General features: G+C 46.0%; 1 protein-coding gene across 2 annotated transcripts in view; it reads right to left on the reverse strand.

The window, feature by feature from the left end:
* The window catches only part of LOC139317529 (mitogen-activated protein kinase 3), a 33,246-nt gene extending 12,109 nt beyond the window's left edge, over positions 1 to 21,137 (reverse strand). The window contains exons 1-6 of one of the 2 annotated variants that reach the window (XM_070944599.1): positions 20,924 to 21,137; positions 19,469 to 19,651; positions 18,684 to 18,873; positions 18,438 to 18,554; positions 17,547 to 17,661; positions 17,213 to 17,344 (exon numbers count right to left, since the gene is read on the reverse strand). In XM_070944599.1, the coding sequence (XP_070800700.1) occupies positions 17,213 to 17,344; positions 17,547 to 17,661; positions 18,438 to 18,554; positions 18,684 to 18,873; positions 19,469 to 19,651; positions 20,924 to 21,087 (901 nt within the window). In that variant the 5' untranslated portion in view covers positions 21,088 to 21,137. The remainder of the gene's footprint in view (positions 1 to 17,212; positions 17,345 to 17,546; positions 17,662 to 18,437; positions 18,555 to 18,683; positions 18,874 to 19,468; positions 19,652 to 20,923) is intronic. The other variant, XM_070944600.1, reaches the window with a different exon arrangement.
* Positions 21,138 to 21,601: the final 464 nt, after the last annotated feature.

Genomic DNA, 21,601 nt, shown 5'->3' on the forward strand with positions numbered 1-21,601 from the left:
GTCTCCCGACCATGGACTATCCTCACCCCTGACGATTTAATGTACTCAGTGTCTGAACTCCTTGCCCTGCGAGATTCCCCCCTCTCGCAGGTTTGGCCCTCCACTCTATCGAGGGCCTATCTCGATGACAGATTTTGGAATCCTGAGAGAAGGCATGGCGCGAGGAAGGGCTTGTGAGGTTTTTTAGGAAAGTGTTTTAATAAGATTTTAAAGGGTTCGGGGAGGGGGTTTTTTAACAATTTTTTAAGGGGAACTGGGAGGACGACCAAAGGGGATGGGGGGGAAAATCCACTAAGGTCAGAGCCGAGCCTGGCACGGGGCAACGGTTTGGAAGGTGCAGGACGAGGGATTGGGGAGGGGATGGAGGGCTATACCAATGAGGGGTGTACCATCAGCACGGTGGATGGGAGGGGCAGATATGGCGGGAGCAGGAGACCATATCACGTGTCAGGGGTGCGCACTCGCTGTTTGAGAGCTATTGCGCGCCCCGGTCTCCAAGGCTCCCCTCGGATACTAGGTGGCTCAGATACTCAGGACCTGGGCCTTCGGCTGATGCTGTGCAATGCCAGGTCCGTGGTAAATAAGGCCACCCTCATTCACGATCTTATACAGGAGGGGGGAGCGGACCTGGCGGGTATTACGGAGACCTGGTTGGGCCCGGAGGGAGGGGTCCCTCTGGTTGAGATGTGCCCACCAGGCTTCAGAGCATTCCATCAGCCAAGGGCCCAGGGGAGGGGCGGGGGGGGTGGCGGTTATTATTAACGAAGGTCTTAGTCCGAGGGAGACCACTGTGCCGCAGATTGCTGGATGTGAATCCCTCTTTGTGAGATGGGGTCATGGGGTTCAGATGGGCTTGTTGCTTGCGTACCTGGCTCCCTGCCGCGCAGCAACGGCCATGCCCGAGCTCCTTGACGTGATAGCCATGGTGGCAGTTGATACACCCAGGCTTATGGTCATGGGTGATTTCAACTTGCCGTCCATCGGTGAAACGTCTGAGACGGCTCGGGAGTTCATGGCTTCCATGACGGCCATGGACCTGACCCAACTAGTTCATGGCCCCACCCACAGGGGGGGGACACACTCTGGACTTGATTTTTGTCTCTGGCCAGTGGTTGAGTGATCTTATTATAGGGGATATAGACATGGAACCCTTGTCATGGTCAGATCACTCGCTCCTTCGCCTGGACCTTCGAACCGCTACACCCCGCCGCAGGGAGGCGGAGCCAATAAGATGGGTCCGCCCCAGGCGCCTGATGGATCCTGATAGGTTCCAGATGGAGCTTGGGCCATTTCCTGAGGATCTAGCACATGACTCGGCTGAGGACCTGGTAGCTGCCTGGGATCGGGCGGCTGGTGGGGCCTTGGACCGAGTCGTGCCTTTGCAGCCTCTGACCCGGTGCCGATCCCACGCAGCTCCTTGGTTTACTGAGGAGCTGAGGGAAATGAAGCGCTGGAAAAGACGCCTGGAGAGCAGTTGGAGGGCCAGTCTCGCTGAATCTGATCGAACACTGGTAAGGTCGCATATTAAGGCCTACCTAGTGGCGATAAAGACGGCAAAGTTTAATTACTTTTCCGCCTCTATTGCGTCATCAGGGAATCATCCGGCCGCCCTGTTTAGGGTGACCCGCTCCCTGCTCCATCCGGGAGTGCGGGAGGATCCCCTGGAAGGCAGGGCGGAGGATTTCGGACAATACCTGTATGACAAAATCCCTCAGATCCAGGGGGGATTTGGACTCTGACTGGGTAGATCAGGGCAGGGTGACGAGGAATAGTCTTGAGAATGTTATCTGGGAGGAGTTTGATGCTGTGACTCCCGATGATGTGGACAGGATTTTGGGGAGACTTAGTACGGCCACATGTTTACTGGACCCGTGTCCCTCCTGGTTGGTACTGGCTTCCCGGGAGGTTACACGAGGCTGGCTCCAGGGTGTTATCAACGCTTTGTTGAGTGAGGGTTACTTCCCCGCTGCCTTGAAAGAGGCGGTGGTGAGGCCTCTCCTCAAGAAGCCGTCCCTGGATCTGGCAATATTGGCCAACTATCGTCCTGTCTCCAACCTTCGCTTTATGGCGAAGGTTTTTGAGAGTGTGGTCACGCGACAGTTTCCACAATTCCTGGAGGAAACATCTTATCTAGATCCGTTCCAGTCGGGTTTCAGGTCTGGGCACAGCACGGAAACGGCATTGGTCACGTTGGTTGATGATCTCTGGAGGGCTCGGGACAGGGGTTGCTCCTCTGTTCTGGTCCTGTTAGACCTCTCAGCGGCTTTTGATACCATCGACCATGGTATCATGCTGCACCGGCTGGAAGAGCTGGGGGTGGGAGGCACCGTATTGCGGTGGTTCTCCTCCTTTCTCTCCGACCAGTCGCAGTTTGTATTGGCAGGGGGGCAGAGGTCGACCTCGAGGCCTCTCGTCTGTGGAGTGCCGCAGGGATCGGTCCTCTCGCCCCTTCTGTTCAACATTTATGTGAAGCCACTGGGCGAGATCATCCGTGGCTTCGGGGTGAGATACCATCAGTATGCTGATGACACCCAGCTGTACATCTCCACCCCAGGCCACCCCAATGATGCCCTTGAAGTGATGTCTCAGTGCCTGGAGGCTGTGCGGATCTGGATGGGGAGGAACAGGCTCAAGCTCAACCCTTCCAAGACTGAGTGGCTGTGGCTCCCGGCATCCCGATATAGTCAGTTGACTCCATCACTGACTATTGGGGGCGAGTCTTTGGCACCCACAGAAAGGGCTCGCAATCTGGGAGTCCTCCTGGATATGCAGCTGTCCTTGGAGGAACATCTGACGGCTGTAACCAGGGGGACCTTTTATCAGGTTCGCCTGATTCGCCAGTTGCGGCCCTTTCTTGATCGGGATTCCCTGTGCACAGTCACTCACGCCCTCGTCACCTCTCACCTTGACTACTGCAATGCTCTCTACATGGGGCTCCCCTTGAGGGGCACCCGGAGGCTCCAGCTGGTCCAGAACGCAGCAGCGTGGGTAGTGATGGGAGCAGCATGGTGCTCCCATGTAACACCGCTCCTGCGCGAGCTGCACTGGCTCCCGGTGGTCTTCCGGGTGCGCTTCAAGGTGTTGGTTATCACCTTTAAAGCGCTCCATGGCATAGGGCCTAGCTATCTTCGAGACCGCCTGCTGCTACCGATGACCTCCCAGCGACCCGTGCGCTCCCACAGAGAGGGCCTCCTCAGGGTGCCATCAGCCAAACAATGTAGGCTGATGACCCCCAGGGGGAGGGCCTTCTCTGTGGGGGCACCTACCCTCTGGAATCAGTTGCCCCCAGAGATAAGGAGAATCCAAGACCTCAGTGCCTTCCGCCGTGCCCTTAAAACTCACTTTTTCCAGCAAGCCGGGCTGGCTTAGGAAGAAATTTTTTAAAATTTTTAAATGTTTAATTGGTTTGTGGTTTTTTAAATTTTGGGCCAAATTTATATAGATTTTAATTGTTTTTAATATTTGTGTTTCATGTTTTTAATTCTGGCTCTGCACCGCCCTGAGTCCTCAGGGAGAAGGGCGGTATATAAATTGAAAATAAATAAATAAAAAAAATAAATATGCTTGTATCTTATATTGTTGGTCCTTAATATGCAATCCTTTTATCCCCGAGTTGCGCCTAATTTCCCTCAATAAAGGTTCTAATGTTAGGATGAATAGCAATGGAGAAAGTGGGCACCCCTGTCTAGTTCCTTTCTCAATGCAGATTTGTTCAGATCCATCTCCATTAATTAAAATTTTGGCAGACTGCTTCAAATAGATTGTTCGAATTGCCCGGATAAACCTTTCCCCGAATTGCATATGTCGTAATAAGCCCACTAAAAAACTCCAGCTCACTCGGTCAAAGGCTTTTTGCGCATCCACAAAAACCAAACCCAATTGTTTATCAATGTGGGTTTCAGAATGTTCCAAAACATTCATGATTATTCTCATGTTGTCTCTAATCTGCCTACAGGGTAAGAAGCCATTTTGATCTTCGTGTATAAATTGACTTAGGAAACCTTTTAGCCTCTCTGCTAATACTGCCGCAAATAGTTTGTAGTCTGCGTTAAGGAGTGAAATAGGTCTATAATTCTGGATTAGGGATAAATCACTACTATCCTTCGGCAAGAGGGTTATTAATGCTTCTGACCAGGAATTTGGGATCTTTCCCTCCCGGATTACCCCATTAAATAGGTCTGTCATATAAGGATTTAAGACTTCCCAAAGTGCCTTATAATATTCTATCGGGAGACCATCCGTACCGGGAGTCTTTCCTGTTTTTTGTTTTCCCATAACCCTTTCAATTTCCCCTTCCGTTATCTCCCTGTCCAGTATTTCCCTAGACATATCCGATATTTTGGGTAGGTCAGATTCTTCTAGGTATTTCCTTATTTCCTGCTCAGGCTTATCTTCTTTTCTATATAAGTCGGTATAAAATTCCTGCGCTATTCTTTTCTTCCCTTCTTCCCCTGTGATCCAATCACCATTTCCATCTCTCAAATTGTGAATTCTACTCTTTTCCTTTTCTTTTTTTAATCGGTATGTAAGCCATCTTCCCTGTTTATTTGCATTTTCAAATTGTCGTTGTTTCATCCACCTAATTTTTTTTTCTAAATCCTCTTGGTCTAGTAAATTAATTTGGTGTCGCACTAATTTCAAATTCGTATTAAGTTCTCTATTGTTTGGGTCCTGTTGCAATGCAACCTCATTTCTTGTCAGGTCTTCTAATAATTTGTCTTGTTTAGCCTTCTCCTTCTTCCGTTTCCCAGCTGTATAATTTATCACTAAACCCCGAAACACTGCTTTAGCTGTTTCCCATACATTTAAAAAGTTTACATCTTCATTATTATTTTCCCGGAAGAAAAAAACTATCTCCTTCTTTACATAAGTTAAAAATTGTTCGTCTTTGAGGACCCTCACGTCCATTCTCCACCTAGGCCTTGTTTTCAACCCTCCCCATGATATCCAGAGTGGATTATGGTCTGATAAGTCTTTCTGATTCCCATTGGGTGCATAAATACAAACCAGTAAGCATTTTTTACAACAAATTTCTACTTCAATCATTAGAAGTCTCCCTTCTTCATCTGCAAAAATTAATTTCGAGTTTATATGCCTTTGGACATAATGTCAGCGTTCCAAATTGGGCTCTCTTCCAGCGCTGACATAACAAGATGAACTTTTACCTAGTTTTGTATGTACAGATAGTGTTTCCTGGGAGACGAGGGTGGGGGCTACATTCCTGTGAAAAGAACGTGCCGGGAGGTAGAGATGGATCTGCATGATGGCCAATGGGACATTGGGGTTGGAGAGCGGAAGAGGAGGGGGTTGGAAGGAGGGGCCAGTTTGGCTGCAAAAATGAAATCAGGATTGTCGGCTTTTTATGTTCTTAAATAAAAATGTTTCATTAGAGAGATTGCGCTTGAAAATGAAACTCATTTAAGATAGCACCGAAACCTGACACATAAATTGCTACTCCTCTTTTTTTAGTTTCCGCTAAAGACGTATATAATTGACCCAGTTTGGTATAATTCAATAAATAAAGATGATCCCTTTTCACATGTACTTCTTGAAGGCATATTATATTCAGACGTGCTTTTATTAATTTATTAAAAATCTTTTTTCTCTTATTTGGGCTATTCAGCCCATTGATGTTAACTGACAATAGACAAATTTCCTCCCCCATCCCTTCTCCCTTCTGTTGCCCTTACTTGCCTTCTGCTTGGAGTTTCTTTGTTTGTCTTGTTTCTCTCTGGCTCAGTCCCTCAACTCCTATCTCTGCCTCTATTTGCATCTGTCCTCTTCCTTTCTTTCTCCTGCCTAGCTGTTCTGGTCCCTCTCTCTCTTCCTCCTCTAATAATTCTTCCCCACTCTTGCTCTCCAACTCTTCTCCCACATCCGATTCTGAGGGGTTCATATATCTGATAAGAAAATCTCTGGCATCTCTAAGGTTGTCAATTCTCACTTTATCTGCCCACGTAAATTGTAACCCTTCCGGTAATAGCCACCTATATAGCACTCTGTGTTTTCTTAGTTGAGCAGTTAAGAAATGATAATTTCACCGTAATTCCCGTACCTGTCTGGGGAGTTTTTCAGAATTATCAGTTGTTTGTCTTTATATGTTACCATTTTGTCTCTGGACTTCAAAATCACTTCTTCCCTAAGTGCTTTCTTGGATAACCTAACATGGACCTCTATCGGAAGTTTCTGCCTCCTGGCGTAACTCGTATGTACACAGAAAACGTCATCAATATCTCTCAGAACATCTTCCTTAGCTATCTCCAGAATTCCAGCCAGAATGTCTGCCACTATATCTCTTAGAGGCTCCCCCCGTTCTTCCACCACATTTTGTATCCTCAGATAAAAAGCTGATCTTTCCATCTCGAGAAAAATAATTTCTTCTTCAAGGGCCCTATTAACAGAGAACTGCTCTCTTTCATTTCCATCCAGTCTCTCCTCACATCGTCCCACTCTCTCTACATCTTGTACTTTACTCTCCTGTTGTGTCAACACCCCCTGCACACCTTCCAGTCTCTCGTTCAACATTTTAATATCATTTCTGACAGCTCCCAGCTCCCCTTTAAGATCTGATATTAAGTCCTCTAAGTTTTTGGAGATAACTTCTTGGTTTTTTGTCATCACCTTGTACACTGCCTGCAACATGTTCTGTAGATTTGATAACGATGGAGGTTTCCCTGCAGCAGCTAGATCATCCAAAGATTTAAAGGATGAGGATGATGAGGTAGGTGTGACAGGAGTAGCGACTATTGGGAGTGTCAAAACTTTTTTTCCCGCTTTTGTGGTTGTCACGATTGTTGCACTCGATATCTTGCTTGTAGAGATACGACCAATCACTTTCAAATTTAATTATAATTGTGTAATCAGTTCTGCTTACAGAGATTCACCGAGATAATTAATCACCAAACAATATAACTTAATCCAATATTTAGTCTGTTTCAGTATTTAATTACCTAATCAAAAAACAAAAAAAAGGAAAAAAAAACACCCTTAAATTAGCCAATTCCAGAAATAAATTATATTCTGAAACCTTCAAATCAAATTTAGTCAATAAGGGTGATAATCAATGGGGGTAATTCATTCAGTCAAATATAAAAGCAAATTCAGATCTCTCCTCTTCTGGAGACTCAGTGTGTATTGTAATTTTAAAGTTCACCACTAGAGGGAGGCAGGTTGCTATTCCGCACGCTCAATAATGATCAAACAGAAAGCAGGAAGAGAAAGGCTCTGGAGGGGGATAAATCCGCCCATTCAATCACGATTCTTAATCCACAAAGAAGTCAAGAGTAAACACCATCCATCAACGAGAGGGAGGGGGGTGATCCACCCAAAAACTTTCCAGCAATCAGATACAAATCCTTTTCCACAATGTTTCTTTCGAAGATCTTTCGATCAACTCATCTCAGTAGTGGCCAAAGAGTTTATGGTATAATAAACAAAAAGCCGCTTTCCCCGTCTCAGCTCCAATCGAAAGAATGGCACTCAAGTTAACTCTTTTTCCGCCACCATGAACACTCAAAATAGGGGGATCTGTCAGCCTCCGCTTTTACTGCTTTGGCTGCCATAAGAACCTAGAAGGGGGGACTTCCACCGGCACCGCTGACGTTGCTGGACGCTCTTTCTTGGAGCGCCAGCCCTGTGATCTTGTTAGCCGTTCTGACAGCGCAAATCAGCTGTCCGACGGCTGGAAAACCTTTCCCTCAGGAGAAGAGGGAAAGGAGAGCAATCGGATGGGGGTAGAGCTCCCCGAAAGCCCCTGAAATAGCTTTGGGGGCTAGGAGGGTGAGAGCTCCCCAGGAAATCCGGTGAAACTCCGAGATCCAGGGCGCTTCTGCTTTAAGCAGAAAAAAACATCGCGGCCGTCTCTGCAATCTTTATTGAGATTTAAGCTGTTTATCTATGCAGACGGAGTGAAGACAGGAGAGCAGACAATTGCAAGTAACAAGCCCTTAATTCCATGCTTAAATTGTTATTTTTGGAAGTTGATTGAAGGAAGGAAGAAAATGGCGCTTGTGCTTAATAGGGCGTGAAAGTGAAACTTAACTCTCGTTAAAGCTGTTAACATCCAGCATTGTTCAAGGTGGTTGGAGAAAAAGAAAAAGAGAAATGGCTGGCTTTATTGAAAGTCTTGAAGGTTCACTATTACAAATATCATTAAAGACACAAATACTGATTGGGGATCTCTTTAAAGAAATATTAGAATCATTTACCTCTGTGATAGTGGAGAGAATTGAAGGACTTTTTAAAAAGGATTTTATTCAAGTTCGAAACAAAGAGTCAAGCAAAGATACTGTATCGGAATTGCAGTTGCTAAATAACAGTGAATTGCTGAATGAAGAGGTGAAAGAAATTCAGTTTAATGTGCCTCCAGGAAATGGAATGGATGTTTCTCAAATTAAGAAGGAAAGGCTGAGAGGCTTGAAGGAGCGTAATCAGGAAATACTGAGTGAGATTTCCCGAAAGGCTTTGTTACAGTCAATTGGAAAATTCTCAGGAGGTGTTGGGATTCCTAATATAAGAAAGAAGATTCGAAGTGGAACTTTACAATTTTTTTACAAATATGGATTCTTAATCGCAGTTAAGGAGATGTGTTTACTGAGAGATGAAGGTGGAGGAATAAGACTGAAAAAGAAAGTTCGTAAAAAAAGTTAGGAAAAAACGGAGATGGAAAAATTACAATCTTTTTGTTGGGGGAGGATAGTAATAGTGAAAATGAATGATTATACCTGCATTTAGGGATACGATTTGTTTTGAAAAGTTATACTATAGTGAAAATGAATGATTTACTTATATTTAGGGATATGATTTGTCTGAAAAGTTATATTAAATAATGTTATGTTTGTATTGTTATGGATTACTGACCAAACCTTTACCATTGTCTTGAAGCATATTAATACTAAAGCAATATGTCAAGGAATGTTTTGTTGAAGAATCTATATAAGCTTATGGGTTAAAAATGGTGCAAGGGTTGAGGGAAGGTTTTTATAATATTTTTTATAGACTTTAAATAGTGAAGATGTTACTTGATTATATGTAATGGATTTGTAGAGAACAAGATGAATAAGTTTGTATAAAGTTATTAAGTAAGGAATGTTTCCAGGCAGAATCAATATAAGTTTGTGGGGCAAAAAGTAAAAATAAGGTTTTTTACAATATATTTTATTTGAGATTGGTTAAAATATTTTTCTAATGTGTTAATATATGTAAGGGTTGGAGATGTGATGGTTAATTGTAACTGGGTTCTGATTGTGTAATGCTGGAAGAAAGAAGACTTGCTTATTATTGAAGAACGGATAAGAAAGAAGTTGGATCAATTACTTTTAAATAATAATTGGTTTAAATAGTTATATTTAGATATGAACAAGGGGAGTTACAAGTTTTTTTTTTCTTTCTTTTTTTTATATATGTTTGTTAGATGCTATATCCTGTATTTGCTCTGGGAAGTCCGGGGGGGGGAGGAGGGTTGGGGGAGGAGGGGGAGGAGGGAAAGGAAAATATATGTAAAGAATCTGGAGAGGTTCTTGGAGTTTACGTAACTGTTTCTTTTTAAAGAGGTTGTTAATTTGCAAATGTGATTGTACAATCCATATATGGAAAGATGGCAAACGGTTTATGTTTTTCTTGTAAAAATGTTTTTTGTCTTGTAAAACTCTTTAATTAAAAAAAGAACCTAGAAGGGGGGAAAGCTAGGTGGCCTGGGGGGGGGGGGGGAAGCGTGCTGGAGGAAGAATGAAACTTTGGAGGAAATGAAACTGAATCTTTGAAGTTGCTATCGGGTCAACCATCGTGGCATACCTGATTGATGACGCTGCCAGACGTTCTTCCACCTGACCCTGGGAGACCTTTGGATTGGATGATTTACGATGGACAGTGGGAGGGGATGCTTTCTATATGCACTTTTCGCGCCTATTGCTTTAATTTAATCCACCCCAAAGATGCCCTTGAAGTGATGTCCCAGTGTCTGGAGGCCGTCTGGAGGCTGTGCGGGTCTGGATGGGGAGGAACAGGCTTCGACTCAACCCTTCCAAGACCGAGTGGCTGTGGATGCCGGCATCCCGATATAGCCAGCTGGCACCATCGCTGGCTATTGGGGGCGAGTCATTGACCCCCACAGAGGGGGCTCGCAACTTGGGCGTCCTCCTGGACACACGGCTGTCTTTAGAAGAGCATATGACGGCCGTGGTCAGGGGGGCTTTTTATCAGGTTCGCCTGATACGCCAGTTGCGCCCCTTTCTGAGTCGGGATTCCTTATGCACAGTCACTCATGCTCTCGTCACTTCTCGCCTGGACTACGCTAACGCTCTCTACATGGGGCTCCCCTTGAGGAGCACCCGGAGGCTCCAACTGGTCCAGAATGCGGCCGCGCGGGTGATCACGGGAGCGACATGGCGCTCCCATATAACACCTCTCTTGCGCAAGCTGCACTGGCTCCCGGTGGTCTTCCGGGTGCGCTTCAAGGTGTTGGTTCTCACCTTTAAAGCGCTCCATGGCTTAGGGCCAGGGTATTTACGAGACCGCCTGCTGCTACCGATAACCTCCCACCGGCCAATACGCTCTCACAGAGAGGGCCTCCTCAGGGTGCCGTCGGTCAAGCAATGTCGGCTGGCGGCCCCCAGGGGGAGGGCCTTCTCTGTGGGAGCACCCGCCCTCTGGAATGAGCTACCTCCCAGAATACGGCTGATTCCGGATCTCCGCACTTTCCGTAAGGCCCGGAAGACATTTTTATTTCAGCAAGCCGGCCTGGCCTGAATAGGTTTAAGGGGTTTTTAATTGTATTGCTAGGGGTTTTAAATTGGGGCGGCCGTTTAATTTAATTTATTTTTAATTATTTTAACTTTTATATTGCATGTTATTTTAATTCTCAGCTGTTCACCGCCCTGAGTCCCTTCGGGGAGAAGGGTGGGATATAAATTTAATTAATAAATAAATAAATAAATAAATAAATAAATAAATAAATAAATAAATAAATTTCAGCTTTTCTTTGGTTGCATTCACTTCATTACTTGTAAAAGTACCTTTCTCTATAAAACATGGAGTTTGGGTCATTCTTTCCTGGACTTTGAAGGAAGCACACCTGACATTAAGCTGAAATTCATCTCCAGCCATCCCGGACAAACACCGAGGGGGCTGACACCAAATTATGTCGGACCACGAGAGTGAAGAAGACCAGATGGGAGCATCTGGTTCTACGATAACTTCACTTCAAGCAGAGAAAGAGGCTGCAGAATGGATGGAAAAACTCCGGCTGAGAGAGGAGCCTGAGGAAGCTAGATGGTCGAGAGGAGTAGGAAGATTGCCGGACCTGGGGAGGACCCCCCAGGGAGTAACCAGCTCCAGACCCCGTAAGAGAGAGGCAGTGTGGCTGCAAGAGCAAAAGGAAAGCCTCATGATGGCGCAAGCGTTACAACTCCTCCGTGATGTTGAAGAAAGTCGGAAAAGCCGTGAGTTTTATGGGTTCCCTGTGGAGAAGGGAGGAGACTGCCCCAGGGGGGATCCAGAAGAGACAGCCTGTGGGGGAGAAGAAGAGGAAGCTGGGGAAGGAACATCTCAGGCTTCTGGAGCTCAAGTGGGGGATGCAGCAGCCCAGGGACCCCCAGCCTTGCAGGCCCCACCCCGCAGGCGTAAAAAACCAAAAATTCCCCCCTAACCGGAAAATATGATGGGAATCCGAAGACATTGGGGCTTTTCTTGACCCAAGTGTGGAACCACATGCAGGACTGGGGGGAGGACTACTTATCAGATGCGGCTCGAGATGCGTCACGAACGTCCTAAAGGGAGTAGCCGCTGAATGGATGGTGATCCTCCACAATAATAACTCCCCCTTGCTGAGGAACTACCACCAGTTCATAGGGGCTCTTAGGAGGCGGTTTGAAGACCACCTAGCTGAACGGAAGGCGAGACTCAGAATGAAGGGCATCCAGCAGGGCCGGAGATCAGTGGCAGAATACACCCAAGAATTTCGTGAGCTGGCACCCTATATGACAGGGTGGTCAGAAGCGGCTCTACTGGAGAGTTTCAAAGATGGGCTGAATGAAGAAATATACAAGGACTGTAGAGGGCGGGGGGTCCCCGAAGTCTTGCAGAGTTGGTACCTAGTAGCTGAGGATGTGGAGATCGAGCTGGCCTGAAGCCGACTCCGAGCAGGCCATGCAGGAGAGCCGCCATCCTCCTTCTACCGCAAAGGAGAGACAAGGGCGGCCGCGGGGAGAGCGGAATTCAAACCCAAATCGAAGCCCTTCACCTGCTACAAATGTGGAAAGGAAGGCCATCAGGCCGCAGAATGTTTCTCCAAGCCAGTGCCAAAATCTACCAGCTCGGGGCCCAAGAAGGCCAACAAAGTGCCCGCAAAAGGCCGCGACACTGCCCTGAAAGGAGAAGTCATTGAGTTCGCTCCCCGAAACCAGGGTGAGTTGGGAACTCCAACCACCGCAGACAACAGTGGGACGGACTCCGACGATTTGGTGAGTCACACAGAGGACCCCATGCTCGTCCCCATAGAAATAAGGGTGCCATCCACAGGGGCACACACGCAGCTGCTAGCCCTATTAGACTCTGGGTGCACCAGGTGCATAATCAGCCCGAAAGTGGTGAAGAAAATGGGCCTGAGGCTAAAAACGTTAAAAAGGCCCATTGCATTCTGTCAGTTGGACGGATCGATTGCAGGAGGAGGCCTGGCCAGCTTTGTGACCGAACCTATTGAAATGCAGTTGGGAGATCACGTAGACAGCCTCAGATTTATTGTGGCTCCTGGCATGGAACGACCCCTAATACTCGGACTGCCCTGGCTCCGTAGATGGAACCCACGGGTTAACTGGAAAATGGGGGTCCTGCGTATTCGTACCGGAAAACCGAGACTAGAAAGGGAAGAAACCCCCCTTGAGGAAGGTATAGAACCCGAAAGAGCGGAAGTGGCAGTAGGCCACATTGAAGGAGAGGAGAAGATTCCAAAAGAGTATTGGGATCTCTGTGAAGTTTTTAGTGAAAGGGCCTCGGATGTGCTGCCTCCCCACAGAGCTACGGACTCTACCATTGAAATACTCCCCGGGGTGAAACTCCCTAAGCCAAAAATCTACCCCATGACCCCTCGAGAACTAGGGGAATTGCGAAACTTCATTGATAAAAATCTAGAACGGGGTTTTATCCAACCAGCCAGACCAAGGGTGGCGGCACCGGTATTGTTCCGAGAAAAGAAGGATGGCTCCTTTCGCTTGGTAGTTGATTATAAAAATCTTAACGCTATTTGCGTGGAAAATGTTTACCCCCCTACCACTCATGAAGGACATGCTCTCTCACTTAGGAAAGGGAAAAGTCTTCACCAAACTTGACTTACGGGAGGCATACTACTGAGTGAGAATTAAAGAGGGGGATGAATGGAAGACAGCATTTAATTGCCCACTTGGATGTTTCCAGTTTAGAGTGCTCCCATTTGGACTACAGGGAGCCCCTGCTGTGTTCATGCAATTGATTAGTACTGCATGAGCACCTGTATAAGGGGGTCCTGGTCTACTTGGACAACATTCTTATCTACTCTGAGAACATGGACGACCACGTGAAGTTGGTGCAAACTATCCTGAAAAAACTCAGGGCTGCTGAATTATATGCCAAACTTTCTAAGTGCGAGTTCCACCAAAGCAGAATTGACTATCTTGGATATCGCATATCGCATGAGGGGATAGAGATGGACCCTGGAAAGGTTCGGGCCGTATTGGAATGGGCCGCACCACGCACCCGCAAACAACTACAGAGTTTCCTGGGATTTGCGAACTTCTATAGACAGTTTATCCCCTCGTTTCCAAAAATTGTGCTGCTAATAACAAATCTTCTGAAAACTAAAGGTGAGGTAAAACCAAGGCCCTCATGGCCTCTTGAATGGACTATGGACTGTTAAGCGGCATTCGAAAAATTGAAACGATTGTTTGCTGCTGAACCAGTTCTCAAACATCCGGACATGGAAGAACCTTTTGTAGTACAGGCTGACGCGAGCGATGTGGACATGGGAGCAGTACTTCTGCAGAAGAACGAAAAAGGGTAATTACAACCCTGTGCTTACACGTCCCGTAAATTGTCAGAAACCGAGAGGAGATGGGCCATATGGGAAAAGGAAGCTTTTGCAGTGTGATGGGCATTGTTAATGTGGAGACAATTTCTGGAAGGAGCAAAGCATCCTTTTGAAGTTTGGACTGACCATAAAAACCTGGAGGCGTTGAAAACACCGCATAAGCTGTCACCAAAGCAAGCTCGTTGGCCCCAGCACTTCAACCGCTTTAATTATACTCTACGATACCTTCCTGGTGGAAAGAACTTCATGGCGGATGCACTTTCCAGATTGCCTCAATACAACAGCACCAAGGAGGAAGTGGTTCATCCTATCATCCCTTCAACACAACTAGCAGCGCCAATGACTACAAGAGCGCAGGCGAAGGCCGATCCAGCCCTCTCGGGCGAGTTACTTCAGAAACTGCAAAAAGCCTTGAGAACTGACGAATGGTTTAAAACCCACTCAAATGAATGCACACTCAGTGATGGTCTAGCTTGGATTGTGGTGAAATTGTATGTTCCTGTCACTTTAAGAGTAACAGTGTTGCAGTACGCTCATGACGCCAAGGTGGCAGGGCACTTTGGATTTGTTAAAACTTTACATCTCGTTAAAAGACAATTTTGGTAGTCTGCACTCAAAAAGGACATAGAGGCATATGTCGCTAGTTGTCCGGTATGTGCCTTGGCTAAGAGACCTCCGGGGAAGCCGGCCGGTTTACTTCAGAGTGTGGCAAGGCTGAATGCCCCTTGGAAAGAAATATCCATGGATTTTCTTGTTGACCTACCAGAAAGTGAAGGGTGCATCGTCATTTGGGCAGTAACGGATTTGTTTTCCAAACAAGTGCACTTCATCCCGTTCTAAAATCCCTTCAGCTAAAACCCTTGCAAAATTGTTTATTCGTCATGTTTACCGATTACATGGGGCTCCAAAATGTATAATTTCAGACAGGGGTGTACAATTTACTTCCAACTTTTGGAAGGAGTTTTTAAAGTTGATAGGCTCCGCCCAGGGGTTAAGCTCCGCCCACCACCCCCAGACTAATGGGGCTTGTGAGAGAACCAATGCCGTGTTAGAACAGTATTTGAGATGTTACGTAAATTACCAGCAAGATAACTGGGTGGACCTATTGCCATTTGCAGAGGTGGCGTACAATAACTCCATACATAGCACCACCGGGTTCACTCCGTTTAAGGTAGTGTCTGGTCAGGAGTTTGTGCCGATCCCCGAGCTACCACAGGATAACCCACAGAACCCCTCTTTGATTGAGTGGATCGAACAGCTACGGGGTACTTGGGCAGTAACTCGAAAAGCTTTAGATGACGCACATCGAGCACATAAAACCCAGGCTGACAAAAAAAGGTCCCTGGCACACGAGTACAAAGTGGGTGATAAGGTTTATCTTTCCACCAAATATTTAGACTTCCCAGAAATCAAAAAAGCTTGGACCCAAGTATGTGGGTCCTTTCCTAATCACTAGACTTATTAACCCAGTAACAGTTAAATTGGAATTGCCAAAAATTTTGAGACGAATCCACCCTGTATTTCATGTTAGCTTGCTGAAACCAGAACATTCGTCCCCTTTGCGCCCGGACCAAGATTCTTCCCCGGTTCCCACTGATAGAAGGGGAACAACATTTTGAAGTTAAGGAAATTCTAGACTCTAGGAAACACCATGGTAAAGTGCAATATCTGGTGGCCTGGAAACATTTCCCTTTATCTCAAGCTGAATGGGTGAATAAACGTGATGTCCGGGCGCCCAGGAAAGTACAGTTGTTTCATACCAAATACCCTGATAAACCATAATTTCTGTGTTGCATTTTCTCTCTCTTCCCTGTTTAGGACTAACATCTCTTCTGCAGAGGGGCCGAATGTCAGCCTCCGCTTTTACTGCTTTGGCTGCCATAAGAACCTAGAAGGGGGGAAAGCTAGGGGGCCTGGGGGGGGAAAGCGTGCTGGAGGAAGAACGAAACTTTGGAGGAAACGAAACTGAATCTTTGAAGTTGCTATCGGGTCAACCGTCGTGGCATTCCTGATTGATGACGCTGCCAGACGTTCTTCCACCTGACTCTGGGAGACCTTTGGATTGGATGATTTACGATGGACAGTGGGAGGGGATGCTTTCTATATGCACTTTTCGCGCCTATAGTTTTAATTTCAACTTTTCTTTGGTTGCGTTCACTTCATTTCTAATAAAAGTACCTTTCTCTATAAAACATGGAGTTTGGGTCATTCTTTCCTGGACTTTGAAGGAAGCACACCTGACAGGATCAAAGGAATCAAAGATCCGTCTCAAAGTAAAGTAATTTAAATTAGAAAGGGACTCCTTGCCCACCTGCGATCGGGTTTCCCTTCCAGTATGGGGTAGTCGTTTTGGGGCCGCCATGACTGGCACGATCTTCCCAGCCTGTGACAGGAGAGATTCGCCTTCGCGTGCCGGGTCGCCACTCCACACGCACGCTATTGCTCCTCTCCGCTTACGGCCGCCTCTCCGGGGCTGCCACCGGCATAAAAGCCGCCCAGGCTAAGAAGTTTGCAAGAGTGAGGCAGAAGCGGTCTCCATGCTCATCTTGCTAGCACAGTGACGTCAACCGGAAACTGGGAAGACTGTTAATAGCACATACAGATGGGCTCCTCCATTTCTAAAGTGTGCAATTAAAAAACTCTGATGTCAAAATATTGATTTTGATGGAACATTTAATAGTGCCTACCAAGCTACAAAAGGCTGAAGAATTCTGGCCTGTCAGCCAGTAGCCAAAGACTGATTTGTCGCTGCGTTGTTTGCCAGCTGAGCTTCCATCCTAAGATTTACGGTAGCCTGGCCAGAGAACTTTATCACAGAGATAAGACTGTCTTGTGATTTCTGAGCTACTGCGCATGTCTACATTCTTTCTATTCTTAATTCCTTTGTCCGTCTATGTGATAAGACTGCCGATAAGATATAGTTAGCTAGTTTTGTACTTTTATAATAAAATGTTTCTTAGAATATATACTTCGGGTTTTCTTTCTTTGAGAGTATACACCATGGAAAACAAGATCCATTCACCTCTAATTAATTACAGTTTCCCGGGGGGGGGGGGAACGAGGCTGATTCACGCTTCGACATGATTTATCAATAAAGAGCCAAACATGCCAGGCAAAGGATGAAGCCATGCATTTTCAGCCTTCTTTCTCCCTTACCTTTGGGATCAGCCTTTGGGAACAGTTTAGCCCAAGGAACTTTGGGCTTTTGAGGCAATGACTGGAGATAATTGCGAGCCTTCGTGTTGATGATGCAGTTCAGGTCATCCTGAGACGGGGAACCCAAAATACCTGCAGAAATGAGTGGAGAGAGAGCCATTGCACATCTATGTAACTGCAAGCCCTAGAGGAGAAATGGGCATTAAACTTATAATGGGGAGGCCTTATGAGCAGGCGAAAGACAGAATCAGTTACCAATTAAAGTAGCTGCTCAGAACAAGACTTTTACTAGGCCACCCAGTCAAAGCCTTTGTTCAGTCGCCTTCCCTCTTACCCAGGATGTGGTTCAGCTGGTCCAGGTAGTGCTTGCCAGGAAAGATAGGTCGATTTGACAGCATCTCAGCCAAGATGCAGCCCACTGACCATATATCGATGGACTTAGTGTAGCCCTGGGAAGGGGAAGAAGACACATAAATAGAAGCTAAGGATTTCTGACTCTGCTCTCAGCTGCTGTTAAGCCATGCATTGTCATCCTTTTATTGACATGGATGCATTTCCTTCCTAGCAAATAAACTTTTCAGTTTAATGTAAGAGAGGCATCTTAAACTGTGGACCCAGCAAAGGATACATTTTCAGGAAAACTTAAGTTTTTCCAGCCTAGCCTATGCAACAGTCTTCCTCATACTAGCATCCTTCAGTTGGGCCTTCATGTGGGTTAAGTATTCTAGAACTGTTATGGTAATTTGTACAAGTGAAAGAAAATATACTGCTTAAAAAACTAAAGGGAACACAAGCAGAAGACATCCGAGATCTGAATGAATGAAATAGCCTTATTAAATACTTTGTTCTTTACATACAGTAGTTTATACACTGCTCAAACAACTAAAGGGAACACAAAACTACTGTATGTAACAAACAAAGTATTTAATAAGGCTATTTCATTCATTCAGATCTCGGATGTCTTCTGCTTGTGTTCCCTTTAGTTTTTTGAGCAGTGTATAAGAATTGTGATACTGTGGTTCTGCTGCACATTGAAACTTTATAAATATCCATTTGATCTGGGCTTTGGAATTGTGTTACAACTTAATCATGTTTTTATGGCAGGTACAAGGCATTACCTTTTCTTTTTTTGAGAAGCTGGGAAACTTTACACTCAAGTAAATTGGAGGTATAATGCCTTTTGGGCGTTCTGGCTAACATGTTCTATTAATTCTGCTTAATTTACCTTGGAATTAAGCATGATTTCAGGAGCTCGATACCAGCGAGTGGCAACATACTCTGTTAAGAATCCTGTGTGATCGTGGTCTGGATCAGCAATTCGGGCTAAGCCAAAATCACAGATCTGTAAGAAGAGAGAGAACCATGGAGTGGCAACCCCCAAATAAATGGAGAATTAATTGCCCTGAAGAATGAAGCGGGTAAGAGATTGTTGCCAGGTGCTGAAGGCCTAGCAAAAGATTTAGAATGCCACCTTCAGGTCACATGTGGTGTTGATGAGAAGATTGCTTGGCTTCAAATCCCGGTGAAGCACATTGGCAGAGTGAATGTATTTCAGCCCTCGAAGAATCTGATAGAGAAAGTAGCAGATATGGTCATTGCTAAGCTGTTGGGTCTTCAGAAGCTTATAGAGATCCGTCTCCATCAAATCCTGAACTATATATCTGAAAAAAGACAAACAATACCCCTCTCCACCAGGAAAGGGGAAGGAAGGGAAGCTGTCAAGGAAAGTAACTTCCTGCAAAGAATATAGAAGGCAGCATCTCCAGAAGTGGTCAAATAAATGACAACAGCAGCCACAAATTGAGTTTGCTTTTAATAGCTCAAAGCCAGAAAGAAGCATAACTGAAGCCAGATTCATACCAGGTTCAATTCATCTCCTGTATAAAGTAGATCATCATCACTTTATCAGCTGCTGTATAAAAATAAGCAAAGGGATGTGACTGAAAAAGCATTCTTAATTTTAGAGGACATAAGAGAAGAAGAGACAACTGTTTCATAAGTCCAATTATTAAGAAAGCAACACCTGGACCCATGCCAGAAGGCAAATGGAAGCCAGCCCAGATGCTGGCATAATCATACCCTATTTTACATCATTATATTCAGAATGAACTAAAGCTTCTAAGCACTGCATTTCATTAAAAATGGACCAGAATAAGATTGAATAGATTATAGAACATTTTTTGTATGCATACAACCTTTCTCCAAGCAGATCTCCTTCCACACATGAAAAGACACAAGACTGGTCTGCAAGGATACACATCACGCATTTGATCAATGGTAGCTGCACGAAGAATGTCATTAATGCCAATGACATTTTCATGTTTGAAGCGCAGGAGTATCTTGATCTCTCGCAGTGTGCGTTGGCAGTATGTCTGGTGCTCAAAAGGACTGATCTTTTTGATTGCAGCTCGGATCTTGTTGATGTGATCATATGCCGAGCTGTAAAGAAACAAATGCAAATGCATACTGGAATCCTCAGTATATTTTTATTTATTTTTACAGCTGCCCATCTCAGACAAGTGACTCTACAATCCTTTACTATCAAAACTGATAAATCATTTCACTGTCCAATAGAAGAGGATCACTCTAGAAATTCACAAGAAGAAGAAACATTCTATACACAAGATGAACCACCAGAAAGCCTTTGGACTTCAACAAAAGAGCAAAGGAAGGAACAAGAAAACACTAATAACACATTATACCAATGTGGGACAACTATTATAATCTGAGAAAGAGCTGGCTGTTGCCAAGGCTACCGAACAGAAGTGAAACCTCCGAGTTCTCAACAGCAGATAGGTTTTGCAAATCTAGAAAACTGGGTTGCTTGATAAGTATATCATGCAAATCATTGTAGCAACAGTGCAGCACTCAAGACAGTCCTGCTTAAGACAGCCTTAGCTTTAATGTAAACCAAAGGCTGAGCAGAGCATAGAAGCCAGCATGTATTATAATTAGATCAATTAGTATCTATATGACACTTAGCATAGTTGGTGAAGATATATCTGCCCTGAAGGGATAGTGATCTAAACAGGCCAATAAAGATTTAATGGAGAGATACAGGCTTGCCAACACTTCCGAGAAATGCTGGGGGGGGGGGGGGGGCTGTGATTTATGGAACTAAAGTTCATCATCAGGTTGTTTTACTAGACCCGCTGCACCCACAGAGAAAAGGAAAGTGTTAACCTTCGCGGTTTTTTGTTTTTTTGCATCTCGATACCGACAAGTACAAAAAGAACACCAGTTAAGTATACTGGTCATAAGGCAACTCCCAGCTTCAAGTCACCCTAAGCCTTTCACAGAAAAGCTGCAAATATTGGCACAGGAAGATAACAGCCTGCGAAAGCTGCTTTCGGGGAGGCGCTCGGAATACAATGACTTGGCAGGGCTGGCTGCGACGACTGTTTTGGGTTTTAGAAGCCAGATTTGACAGACAGCGGCTGCAACGCTCGGAAGGAAAAGACCCGGCGGGGCAGGGACCCTTAAAGGAGTTGGGGGTGGCGGAGGGGAAGCAAGCTCCAGATCAAGTAAAATAATGTGCAGCCTTGTAGGACTTCGGTAACTAAGAAACAACATGGCGGAAGCTTTTAAAGGCGGGTTAGGTGGCCGCGCGAAGCCAGTTTGCAGGAAGAGGCACGGCAGATAACTCTTGTGACGTTTCGCCCAGGTATGGTTCCCGTTCAGGGCCAATCTGCAGGGCTCGCGCTCACTTACCAGACCATGCCGTACGCCCCCTCGCCGATGTACTGCAGGTCCGTATAACGTGGTCCCACGTCAAATGCCTGACCTTTCACGGTCTCCACTCCTAGTCTTGGCACTCCGGGCACCGGCACGGCTCCCGCCCCGCCCGGGGCCGCTGTCGTCGTCGCTGTAGCCATGGCTGATCTAATCAAGAAGCTACCGCAGCCGCTCCTATCCCCGCTTTACCCGGAACCGACACCGCCCGATCACACCGCGCATGCGCTCGTTGAAGAAACCACGAGGAAAGTACTGCCCATGCGCTCCTCGGGAGCTGCGGCTGGAGCTCCTTCAAACAGCGCATGCGTCCGTGTTGCCTACTGGCGCTGTGCGGCCCGCGGCGCGTCTGGATTGGATAGAAATGTCAGGAGCCCAACCCGGAAGTGCCGCGCCCAAAACATTCCATACCACGATGAGGTCCCACTCTAGGGCTCGCGCGCGCTTGACTCCCATTGGGCCCCGCCTTTTGGCTCAGCGCGCCTCCAATCCTCTTCTTGACGCTGCGCATCTGGACTTATTTACCGCCATTCAAATCCTGGGTTCGAATCCCACAATGGGCATGCAAAGTGTCTGCACGACACCAGTTCCCTGGTTAATTTAGCCACGGTCCATTTAAGCCAGGTTTTTGATTTCGCGAAACCCACTGAACCCAGG

This window comes from Pituophis catenifer, unplaced genomic scaffold (assembly GCF_029215685.1).
Source record: "Pituophis catenifer annectens isolate HBS135680 unplaced genomic scaffold, rPitCat1.0.hap2 SCAF_5, whole genome shotgun sequence".
NCBI classification, from domain to species: domain Eukaryota; kingdom Metazoa; phylum Chordata; class Lepidosauria; order Squamata; family Colubridae; genus Pituophis; species Pituophis catenifer.